Source organism: Notolepis coatsorum, assembly GCF_963971535.1.
Source record: "Notolepis coatsorum genome assembly, chromosome: 7".
Lineage (NCBI taxonomy): Eukaryota > Metazoa > Chordata > Actinopteri > Aulopiformes > Paralepididae > Notolepis > Notolepis coatsorum.
This window is the reverse complement of record NC_140171.1, coordinates 74,935,024-74,948,448: the sequence shown is the minus strand read 5'-3', so window position 1 is coordinate 74,948,448 and position 13,425 is coordinate 74,935,024. Positions and strand designations below refer to the sequence as shown.

Here is a 13,425-nt window from a genome sequence, read left to right as displayed (position 1 = left end):
ATATATCTAAAGCCCCAATTATGTCGTTTACTACTTTTGTAGCTGCTGTAACGGTACTGTGACATTTCCTAAAACCAGATTGATCACAAGATAAGATACGAACTCCTTCAGCTGATTACTTACCAGAGTTTCCAGTATCTTGGCTAAAGCTGACAAATTAGAAATTGGCCTGTAGTTGTTGGGGTTTGAAGGCTCACCACCTTTTAACAGGGGTAGAACATGAGCCTTTTTCCAAATCTTGGGTATTTCATTACAAGTCAAGGTTAAGTTAAAAATATAAGTTAGAGGTTCTGCAATAAAATCAGCAGAAAGTTTTAAATAATAGGGATCCAGTTTGTCTGGCCCAGCCCGTTTTTTAGGATTCAAATTATTAAGGGCTTTATGCACTTCACTAATAGAAAAGGGCTGAAAATCAAATGTATTATGTGATGGGGGCTCAGATTCAAGTGGGACCTGTGTTGTGGTATTGTTTGTTACTTGATCAAAGAGAACCAGAAGAGACAATGTGTTTGTTAAAGCAATTGAGCATCTCAGTTTTCTCATACACAGTAGATAGACCAGATACAATACAGGGTGGAAGACCAGATGTGCTATTTGGGGATAAGGATCTGATTGTCTGCCAACATTTCTGTGGGTTATTTAGGTTTTCTGTTGTGAGAGTGAGATAAAAACTTGATTTTGCCTTCTTTACTAAGGAAGTACATTTATTTCTTAAACATCTAAAAGTGGTCCAGAGAGCTTCAGAGTTTGCCTTCCTTGCCTTGGCCCAGATGAGATTCCTTTCTCGTATGAGGTTGGATAAATCTTTAGAAAACCAGGGGTTATCCCTGCCCCTAACTCTATACTTCCTAAGGGGGGCGTGTCTGTCTACAATTGGCAAAAACATATCCAGGAAGAGATTCCATGCTAATTCAACGTCGGGTATTAAAGAAACCCTGCTCCAATCATTTAGGTACATATCCTGCCAAAATTGCTTTGTATCACGTTTAATAATGTAGCAAGGTTTTGACTTCGATATCTTTGTATCCCTAACACCCGCACAATGGTCACTCACGTCATTAGGAAAAATGCCTATTGAGGTATACTTATGAGGATTATTTGTTAAGAACAAGTCAATAAGTGTCGATTTTTCAGGAAATTTCAGATTTGGGCGAGTTGGGGAGTGTATTAATTGCGTAAAATTCATTGAATTGCAATATGCTTTAAATTCATCTAACGCCGGAGATAACCAGTCCCAATTGAAATCACCAACAATGACTATTTCATTGTCCGTTAATTGGGAAATAATGTCAGATATTGCGGCTAACGTTTCCTTTACAGCAGAATTAGGTCTGTAACAGCCGACAACCGTGTCTTTTGCGTTGGTGACGAGCGCAATGTCCGCTGCGCCACCCAGCCGCCTCATCTTGAAGTGGAAAAATGCTGCTTTAGACTAGAGTACTTGATTAGAAATGCAAAACAATGAATTAAATTTTTTTTTTTTTTTTTTACAGATGTGTTCCATAGACTCACAGGAATTGTGTAAAGTTGCCCAAATAGTGAAAGGAATAGCAAGACATGTCTCCTTTAAATTGCATACCAGGCCTATAAATTACCTTATTATAGCCAACTCGCACATCTATGGATCGGGCCAAATCTGGAATTGTGTAAAGTTGCCCAAATAGTGAAAGGAATAGCAAGACATGTCTCCTTTAAATTGCATACCAGGCCTATAAATTACCTTATTATAGCCAACTCGCACATCTATGGATCGGGCCAAATCTCCTCTTTCAAATGGCAGAGTTCAATTTGGATTTAGTATCTCCAGGTGTGTACTGAAGAACTGAATGAAATCTACTATGTACAGTTCCATTCTTAAAATGGATATGGCTCCGCCATTTTGAATCCGTTTGCAATGCGGATAGTTGCTAAGGTAGATACACTAACTGCGCTCCAATCTATGCCAATAACGTTCAGTTTTGTGGTAGAGAATCCAGAGAAAAAGAAAAAAAAATCATACACAAGTAATTTGCTTGCAGGAAGCTAGAATCGGCTGGGTACTGTAGTTTTTCGAAATTTCAACGCTCATTGAGAGCTCTGGATGCCAGTGGCGTCCTTTCAGTAGAAGGCAAGGTATGGCGCGGAGGGGGGAGGGTGAAGGGGGGGTTTCCCCCCCTTGGTAGATTTTTTTTTGTCAAATCAGTTGTGCAATAGTCACTTTTGGTGAGTTGTTTCTATACAATTCAGTTATATGACATTTAGGTATGACACAGGACTACACAAGCATTTTTAGTATAGAAATGTGTCGACAGACTAAAGTAGGGAACCACAATATTTTGCATACGAATTATGCAGAATGTAATATCATAACTGTCCATTACTTTTCTTGCAATTGAGCCAATTTTCCTTAGGTACGGTTTTGAGGTGTGTGTTCAACAGAATGTAGTATCAAAAACACATTCACAAAAAGTATGGGTTACTGAATGCTGAACTGCACTATTATAATCACTAAGCCAGACCTTACCCGTGTCCCTGTATCACTTGTCTCTGCTGCCCTTTGATAAAAAAAACTTCCCTATTTCCATTTTCCTTTTTTTTGGGGCATATTTCAGTTAGTCACAGTAAAAGTCACCTAGTAAAAGTGATATAATTGACAATATCAAAACATGCTAGGGCTGTACCGAATAGTTCGAAGCTTCGTTCATAATGTTGACATTCGAATTCTAAATTTTTTTTTTCTTTTTTTTTTTTACATTTTTATTTGCCAAGGTATGGCGAGTGCCATACCTTGCCATACCAAATGGACGCCCCTGCTGGATGCCCTCTTCTCATATGACTGGCGGATATTCGCTAAATTATAAACACATTCCATAAACAAAAATCTCACTAACACTTTGCCCTATTGGTAAACAAACGTATTGTTGAAAATATACACGGACTGCTGTTGTGACATGGTTAGGGTCTTTACTCTTGGATACATTTGGGGGGAAAATGCTACTTAATGTCCTACAGTCTGGAGAGATTGATTTATGACGTGATGTCATTTTGGGACCTGTGCCGTACCCGTCGGGCTTAACTGGTTAACCTCTTCCACCCGTGGAATATTTTCTGAAAGTCCGCCTAAAATATATACCTAGGTAAATGGAATATTGCTCCACTTCTACAAGGCCTATTTGCATATTCTTGGTCTCTATGGACCTCAGGGAATGTATTCAGTGTCAGAAATATTGTCTATTACTAGGCTTGCTTAAATTGTGATGAAACAAAGGAGAATATGAATTATGATTTTTCTTTGCATCTTTGACAGTGAATAACACCATGCTAATAATGACCAAACATTAAAAACTGCCACTGATCTCGTTCAGTACCTTCTTGAGATCATGTGTACAAACAATCGAAGGAAATTAATAAAGGGAGGATGATTAAACGGAAGGTTCTGTAGATACAGTACTGAATTCTCCCATCCGGACCAATGCAATTTGAAATATTATTATAGAATAGGAGGCTTATAAATTACCTTATTATAGCCAATTCGCACATTTCTATACATATATTATCTTTCAAATGCCCGAGTTCAATTTGGATTTAGTATCACCAGGCATGCATAAGAACAGATAATGAAATCTACTGTAATCTACTGTACTTTTTAATTTTCCCTACACTGCAACTGTTTTGAAACAAATTTCAGATCTAATTGTTCCTACATGTTAATAGGGAAGAGAAACTACCGGTAACTGCCTTTCAATATTTGTCAAACTTTACCTTTTGTGGCTTATTATCCCGAATAATAACAGTTATTGCAATAATTCATACAGAACTCTGAACGTTGAACCCCATAGAATCTTCCAGGAAGTGTAGTTTTTAAAACTTTCAACGCAGAACCAGACCTGCCGAAGTCTGCTACAAAATGGCCACAAAAAGACTACAATTCCCATGGTTCAAAATATTCAAAATGGTCTCCCTCACGAAATAGACTTGACCAAATCGAAAAGTTAAATCTATCTAATAACACTTTTAACCTATTGCTAAACTAACGTATTGATGATAATACATTCTACATGCTGTTGTGACATGTTTATGATGTTATTACTTGAATACGTTTGGGTGAGAAAATCGCTACTTTTACAACAGTCTGAAAAATATTGATTTATGACCAGATGTCATTTCGGGACCGGTACTGGTCCCGTCGGGTGGAAGAAGTTAATACTGTATTGATCCCCAAGAATGTGAAAAGGGCGCTTTCCGGACAAGTTCTACACTAATAACAAATATTTTTGAGTGGAAGGAACCTTTAAAAGTAGATGCAGAGCTGGCCAGCCTGATATCCTCAGACAGTCCTTATCTCCTCAGGGGCCCTGTCACCATTACTCCCCAGTCTAGAATTGTATTTGTAGAATCAGAAATAAGGCCAAAAAAATAAAGATACAGTTATAAAAATGTGTCTTGCTGACTAGAGACCATCAAGAACTTGAGGAAGAGCTCTTACTGGCATCTCTCCTTCCCTCTATTTGTGTCGACATATTTTTCACTTCCCTCCCTTGCTCCCCCTTCATCCATCACCTTTTGTCCAATCCAGGTCTAGATGCGTTTGTCTCCCATCCATCAGTCTTTTCCACCCTGGAGAGTCTGACTGTGGGAAAGATACTCCTGATGGAAACCGTGGAACCACATCATCAGAAGGAGACGGGGCCACTGGTAGTGCTGTATGACACGTCGCAGGATGATGACATCAACGTCAACGTTTCCTGCTTCAGGGCTCTGCAGGACTCGACCATGCTCAACCCGCTGACCGTTAGTGTTGTATTGTGTGTGTGTGGTAGTAGAACAAGTCTGCTCAATGCCGCATCAAGCACAAGTGACGTCTTAAAATCCATGACTACCACTGTGTCTGCAAGGATATGTTTGTGTGCATGCATGCTATCAATGCCACCAAGGTAGTCTATATATTTGATTGGGCCTAATCCAAAGTAAAAGTCATGGCTCTCCATATTTAAGATTGCATATGCATGTAGATCAGCCAATTGCCACTAAGTGGCACTGTTACACATAAATGTATGCGTGACCAACATTTCTTCAAATAGTAGCCATTACTAAACCAGCCTGCCTTGTGCTTTATTTATGCTTGTGCACAATTCACTTTGAATAGAAAAGAACACCGGTTGGATACCTGATATAGGGGCTAGTAGAATTGACTGACTTACCAGCAACAACCTAAATTTACCAGCATTTGCCTTGTGTCTGGTGTTGTAGTCATCTAGAGTCTTAATTGAAATTAATTGAAAATTAATTGAAAATGATCCCCAGACACTGGGTTGGGGAAGTTACTTTCAAACTGTAATCTATTACAGATCACTGATTACATGCTTGTAATTGTAATTCACTTGAATGGGGATCATTTTCAATTAATTTCAGTTAATTTGAGTATTTTTTTAGTATCTTTCATAAAAGTTCAAACGAATAGACTTTTAGATGTCGAATCCTAAAGTTATTATTATTTTATCTATTTAGATTTTCTTTATCATTTTGTATTAATATTTTGATTTTCTTAAAAGTGCTGCTCTTGAATGCATCCCTAGCTTCCTCGCAGCTGGCTTTATCATTAACTGTCACAAACCATGGTACGCACATCTTGTGTGATTTTGTCAACCCATTTCATTCAATTCATAGTCAAATGGTATTGTTAGGGACAATTGGCAGCTCTAGTAACAACCAGTATTTTAAGCTATGTAGAATGGTGTCATGTATTCCTGATATGTCTTTACCTCACTAGGTGAACAGTACCTACCAGGACGTGTGTGTGACCACTGTCTGTCATGATGGACTCCTATACTGCCAGCTGCCTTCCAGAGGAACCATGGAGCTCAATAAGCTGCTGGACAAAGTAGAGAGTTTCTTCATCTCCCAGGTAAGATGACAACAATAGGCCTATGATGAGAGAAAATGACATCATAACTCAACAACATAAAAAGACTGCTCAAATGATAGTATAGTGAACTAAATGTTTTGTGAATTCACTGCCGATTGTGAATCCATGACATCTTCCTCCGAACTGCTCATCTGAGCCTGAACACGTGACTCTGACAGCGCAAACACACTAGCCGTGCATGCAGGCTAGTGGCCGGACACACGCAGTCAGACTTCAGAGCGTGCACGGAGGAAGGCACATTTAAATTGGATCAGCTGTAAATGCCTAGTCTATTGCGAAGTCAGTCCCCGTTGAAGATTTTTTTAAGATTTCCAGTTCTAGTGTTCTATTGTCCATTTTGCATGTATAACCAGTTATTATATAATTAATTAGAATGTTAAAATTCATTTTAGAATGATGATCACTGATCAGTGTGACTCAGGGGCGTAACTTAGGCCGGGGACATCGGAAAGTGCATGTTTTCAGAATGCAGTTATTGTACCCCGCACGCTTTACCATCCAAATACATGGATAATAAACGGACGACCGCGGCGACCGCGCGGCCAGCACTAGGACCACACACAGAAAATTGCTGATTGTCTCTGAGCTGAGTCTCTGACTACTAGGGGTGGGACAATACATCGATCCAGATCGATATATCGATCTATTATCAATAATCAAATGGGATCGATGCAACGTAAAAAGATCGATTCATATTGCGATACTCTTATTTTGAAAATCCGGCGACGTCATCGCCCCGCGCCCAGTGTTGTGAAACTCCGTTTAACATCAACAGCAGTAGCGTCTAGAGCGTCACTAGAGCAAGACTAGTGTGCCTATTGTGTGACCCAAAACATGTCCCTGCTGTTTTATTCTGCAACGGGTCCAATGCATCTAACCTGCTTTGCAATCCTCGCTACTCCATTATGCCCACGTCGCGTTAAAGATCGAAGATAACGTTACGTTAGCGTAAGCTAACAAGCTAACCCAGAGCCATAGGCAGAGAGAAGTGGGCACTGGGAAGGAGGGTGCATTCTCGGGATAGCCCCACTAACGGGATCTGGCCGGTACTGCACCTTAATACAGCTCTGACAGTGAATAGGATATTAATACCGAAAAAAAAGAAAAACGAACCAAAAACAATGAACAGGAGGAAAACAATATTGTTTTTCATTTAAATGTCTGGAAGAGCTCAAAAATAAAAATGTCAAATGATATTTCCATTGCCTTTTTTGTTGTTGATTTAAATGTTACTGATTGTGTTAAATGGGCATATATTATCGTCTCATATCGATCGCAGGCACCTGAATCGAATCGTATCGTATCGTGGCAGACTGTGTGATATCGGATAATATCGTATCGTTGTCCAAAGAATCACTATCGTATCGTATCGTGATGAAACTGGTGATTCCCACCCCTACTGACTACCTGTCCTATTATTATGCAAAGAGCAGTAGATGGGGGTCGCATTCTTGCCCTGCACGGGCCAAGTACCCACTTGCTACAGTACTCGTCTTTGCATAATAATAGCTCGGGTCGTCAGCCGAGCCGAGGTGTGTTTCCTGTTTGTTTCTCTTGAAAATAATCGTGGTTCATACGCATGACAAATGCGTGTTTACAGAGTCCATCAGCAAGACATAATCATTTGCAAGATATTGCAAACAAGATACAAACTCATTGCAAATCAAATGCCCACCCTACTGATCTGTTCATGTGTTATAATAATAATACATTCGATTTATAATGCGAGCACCTGCATTACAATCAAATGACTGATGTGTTATGCACCCGAGTCTCGAGAAGCACTTTATAATAGAAAAAAGACAGTGCAAACATGTATATGTCGCTTACAGTTTATTATGCCTATGCAGCTAGTTTATTTTGACAGTTAAACATTTTTCACTATCATTATATTAAATTAGCGGACGTGCAGCTGGACAAGCCCTGGCTCCACGATGACCACCTCTTACAAGAGGCGCCACCGCCTGGGAAAATGCGTATTGCACACCTGGTATTAGAAAAAATAATTGGGGAATGATACCCCCCCCCCTGCGCCGTCACTGACCACGCCCCCTAATATGTCCCCCCCCCCCCCCCACCGCTAGGAACAAAGTTACGCCACTGGTGTGACTGTACTCCTGAAAAAGTATATTAATATGGTTTATTTGTATTAGGAAAGATAGACACATTAGCTGGTTGAACAACATCTATGTGTGGTAATAATGCAGATATTGAGTGTATTTCTGTGAAAATGCAAGTGGCGCACGCCTCTGAATCCAACCAAAGCGACAACGATCGCTTCCAGCCCGCGAGTCGCCCGCTTGCGGCCGGTGGGCACAGCTACGTCCATTAACATGGGAGCGAAAGTGAAGCGCTGGTTGCCCGCCTGCCTTCTCGCACGACTGGTGTCTGCGCTGTAATGAGGCTCTTGGAAGTGATTCGTAGTGCTTATTTTTACACAATCAACCGTTTCTGAGATGACCATTTCTTAGATAAAGGGGGTGACAGTGGATCGGGAGGTAGAGCAGTCGTCTGGTAATCCGGAGGTTTCTGGTTTGATTCCCGGGCAGCATGTCGAAGTGTCCTTGAGCAAGACACTTAACCCCTAATTGCTCCAGATGAGCAGGTTGGCACCTTGCATGGTTGCCTCTGCGGTCGGTTTATGAATGTGAGTGAATGGTTAAAATGTGAGGAACAAATTGTAAAGCTCTTTGGATAAAAGTGCTATATAAATGCACCATTTATGTGTTTGTACTAGGTGACGTCGGAGTCTCTTGTGTCCAGGCCGTTCTGTGGGAAGCTGTGTCTGACCCGCTATAAAGGGAAGTGGTCCAGAGTGGAGGTAAGAGCAGACCTGCTAACCTGTATGCATTTAGACATCATAAGCTGGTATGATTTATTACTTAAAGCCCAACATCCAGGTTAAACCCTACTGATCAATTATGGGTAGTTTACATCATTGGTATATAATTTCATTATTTATTTTTTTCCATTTGACACCGGAAATGCCAATCCGAAAGAGTTAAAAAGGTCCACGCACGAATAACATGCACGCGTGAATCAAAAAAGCTTATCAAACGCCGACGTCACTACAGGTGCATATTAATGAGCCGAATCTAAAAGCTTATCAGACGCTAGCACGGCCGTGACGTCACTTCAGGAAACGTATGCCTTATGTCCGTCCGGGTCATAGTACTAGATCAATGGTGGCCCACTCGGTGCATCACAGTTAGCCTATAGCTCCGCCGTCCCTGCTACAGTCGGGACCACTACACTGACGTTAGCCTATAGCCCGCCGTCCCTGCGGGTGGTTCTCTCCTCTTTGTGTGCCCCCGTCCCCGCGGGTGTCCCGCGGAGGAGCCTGTGGACGCGACAACAGCGGCGGCCGCAGGGCGCCCGAGCCCGCAGCGCTAGTTAGCCCATAGCTATCGTGTACCACTAGCCTTTACGGGCTCGAGCACCCCACGGCCGCCGCCGCGTCCACGGGCCCCCCGGCAGGGCACCCGCAGGGACGGGGTGCACAGAGAGGAGAGAACCATTTTGGGTCGGCCGTTCATGCCGGCCAGCGAGCCGGATGTCGGGATATGTTGTTAGCACAATAGCTACCAAGCTAAGCTATGTTAGCTACTAACGTTATAAACACTATGTGTACAACGACACAATGATTTACATTATTACAAATATGGTAACGTGGTTGTGGCTTTTACAAATAGTGGTTAGCTTTATAGATGGATGGCTATAATCACGGAGCAATAGTGTTAGGTGAAACAGATACATTTTCATTCGGCTAGTAGTAGCAAGCATATATCTATGGTAGCAAGGCTCTCTGCCTGCAGTGCCTGCCACTAGCTGTGTGTGACTCTCAGCGCCCCCTGGTGAGCCCCCTGGTGCCCTGCACCTGTTGTGACAAGATCATTTAGATTACACACGCACGTTATGAACCATTGATTAAAATATCCACGTGCGTGGTGATTGTGTTGGGCAGACAAAATGTTTGATAAAAACGCTAAAACTGGGTCAATTTCAATACTTTTTTTTTCCCTTCTTCATGAAAGTCACCGTTGGCCTAGTCCACATTGTTTATTGAACAAAAATACAACGTGAAGGTTGGCCTTTAACTCATTGACTGCCGAGGATTAAGATAGGACTGAGTCACCTTGTTTGTAGAGCTATAACTATTCTATATTATAGCTATGGATACAATACTATGGCCCATTTGACATTGAGTCAATATGTGAGAAAAAAAATTCATCCATACATTCCAGTTTTATACCGTGGTGAATATGAGTATGGTTTTAGATTGGTCTGGGGTAATTCCCGAAATGCTGAGCAATAGCCTTATGCGTGTATTACACTAAAACCGTTTCCATTTCTCGCCTGTACACGCTACCATTTTGAAATCACATATGATCGATATTATGTTTCATCATGAATGCATGAAGGGGGGGGGGGGGGGGGGGGTTGTTTTTTGATGCTTTGATCGCCACAAACGGCATACATTGTGGACTAACGTTACAGACACACGTTCGGATCGAGCTGAAGACATGGTTAGATCAACGCAAGATTGATATCATATAGCCCTTACCTTGACTAGGATGTACCCCAAAAAGAATATTCCAATTATCTGATCGCCATTCCAATTATTGATGTCCATCGTGTGGCCAACATAATCCACTACACATCATTCATCGGGAGTATTTGATTCTTCTCAATCCGACCGTTATAAACGCTGAGCTTGAGCAAAAACAATTAAAATAAAACGACCCTGACCCATTAGATCGACCCACAAGCCAAGATACAATGTTTCAAAGGGTGCTCGATACCGCCGCCTGGGAGGATCTGGCCAGTACTGCACCCTCGGCGTCACAGTATGCCTTCTACCGGCAACATACAGGTCCCTGACATTGAATAGGATATTAAAATCGAGGTTGGCGTTCAACGGTCGTCCGCCAAACACGTATATAAACGAGGTTGGCGTCCATTAAGAAATTGGTAGAAATAGGCAAGTTGTCTTCTATCAATAAGCTCTACCAATACAAAAATTACCAATGACTGGTTACCTTCTACAATAGTAGGGATGCATGTGAAAATATTTGAAAAAGCTCTTATGGCCACCCCTAACCACTCCCCCACTGAATTCAATCTGTCCCTGGCTGAGTCCGTGGTCCCTGCCTGCTTCAAGGTGTCCACCATAATCCCGGTACCAAAAAAATCCTCTCCAGCAGGTCTGAATGACTACAGACAGGTGGCACTCACCTCTGTGGTCATGAAATGTTTTCAGAGGATGGTTAAGGATTACATTTGTGCCTCCCTCCCCAGTGATATGGACCCTTTGCAATTTGCATACAGCTCAAACAGGTCCACTGACGATGCAGTCTCTCAGGTACTAAACAACACCCTCTCTCACCTAGACAGCCAGAAGGGGGGCTATGTGAGACTGTTGTTCATTGACTATAGCTCAGCGTTCAACACCATAGTCCCCACCAGACTGGTGGACAAGCTGATTGAGCTGGGTCTGAGCTCCGCTCTGAGCGCCTGGATACTGGACTTTCTGAGTGAAAGGCCTCAGGCGGTCAGGGTGGGGGGTCAGACCTCTAACACCATCACCCTGAGTATCGGGTCCCCCCAGGGCTGTACTGAGCCCCCTGCTGTATTCACTCTACACACATGATTGTGTGGCCAGGTTCAGCTCCAACTCTATAGTGAAGTTTGCGGACGACACAGTGGTGGTGGGGCTGATCTCTGACAACGACGAGAAGGTCTACCGGGAGGAGGTTGATGTACTGGCACACTAGTGTCAGGACAACAGCCTGCTCCTGAACATTGGTAAAACCAAGGAGCTGATCGTGGATTTTAGGAGAACACAGCAGGACACACACACACACCACTGTAGATAAACGGGGCTACCGTGGACAGGGTGAGCAGCTTTAAGTACCTGGGCTGGGGGTCCACATCTCAGAGGATCTGACATGGACAACACACATAGACTCGGTCGTAAAAAAGGCGAAGCAGCGCCTCTACCACCTGAGACTAGGGATGCCCCGATCGGTATCGGCCGATAATCAGTATAAATATGCGATCGGTGAATTCCGATAATGAGTCATATTCGCAGATCGCGAAAACCGATCAAGCGGAGATCTCACTCGCTGTCTGTCTCAGACACACAGGACCTGCAAACTGCCGCTGCTCCTCCTCCCTAGCCCCGCCCGCACCAGTGTACAATTTGTAAACAAAGAGGAGGCTCCTCTGCTCAGTCTATAGTGCATTCGACCTGAGCTAACGTTAGCTACCTAGCTATCGTTACTGTTTAAACAAAATTACCCAGTCAACTATTCACTTTTAGTAGGCATTGTCTAACGGTATTTAGCCGGCTAGCTACTGATAGCTCCTGATATCAACAAATGCTCCAGCAAGTCTAGTAGTCCATGTTGATACCTCCGTTAGCTCGCGTTAGCTGACGTTAGTTCACTGTTCAAAAACGAAATGTCCCATTGAACTAAATAGTTCACTGAGGCGTTGTCTTAACGTCATCTAGCCGGCTAGAAGTAGCTACAGATAGCTCCTGATATCAATGTCTTATAACATTGATTCAATGCGTATTCGAGCTGAGGGCTTGCTGAATGTGATATGACCAAAGCACAGTAACGTTATACCAATAGGGTCCAGCTGCAGCGCAGGAGAATCCTTGCTGGAGCTGGAGGCTACTAGAGTACACACAGACAGTGGAGCTGTTTGCAGATAGCGAGCATTTTGACTTGTTGCGTGGTGGCGATGTCTCGCAGATAATACAAGTACAAGTCTAATTATATAATATATATATTTTATAAAAAAAAAATGATATAAAATAAAATTTTATCTTTTTTTAATCAAAAACGATCGGATCGGTATCGGCCGATATGGCTCACGGCGATCGGTGATCGGTATCGGCGGCAAAAAAACTTGATCGGGGCATCCCTACCTGAGACAGTTAAGGAAGTTCAGAGTATCGGGGAAGATACTCCAGTCCTTCTACTCCGGAGCTTTAGAGAGCATCTTGACTGGAAACATCACTGCCTGGTATGGAAACAGCAAGGCACAGGACAAGAAGGCCCTACAGAGAGTGGTGCGCTCAGCTGAGCGTACTACGGGTATTGCACTACCACCCCTGCAGGGCTTATATAACAAGAGGTGCAAATCCAGAGCCTGCAGAATAATGAAAGACCCTCACCACCCCAACAACAGCCTGTTCAAGCTGCTGCGGTCAGGCAAACGCCTGCGCACACCAGCAACTAGGACAGAGACTTTGGCTCAGCTTCTTCCCCCAGGCCATCAGAGTCTTGAACACTGAACTCTCCACTCACAAATACACATGAGCACACACACACCACTCATGCGGCAACCGCTAAAAATCACTTTAAACAAAATGTCACTTTAAAAAATAGAATCTTTAGAAACACTTTAAAAGAGGGAGGTACTGTATAGTTTAAATACAGTAAGAGTTAACATTGTAAATTGTATACTGCATAGTAGTGTATATAAGAACCAGTTTCTCAGGATGTATT

General features: G+C 42.6%; 1 protein-coding gene across 1 annotated transcript in view; it reads left to right on the top strand.

Annotated features, from left to right (window-relative positions):
* The window catches only part of tdrd7a (tudor domain containing 7 a), a gene marked incomplete at both ends in the record, with an annotated part of 195,169 nt that overhangs the window by 128,549 nt on the left and 53,195 nt on the right, over positions 1–13,425 (top strand). The window contains 3 exons of the mRNA XM_084318310.1: positions 4,556–4,770; positions 5,750–5,884; positions 8,643–8,726. Of these exons, the coding sequence (XP_084174436.1) occupies positions 4,556–4,770; positions 5,750–5,884; positions 8,643–8,726 (434 nt within the window). The remainder of the gene's footprint in view (positions 1–4,555; positions 4,771–5,749; positions 5,885–8,642; positions 8,727–13,425) is intronic.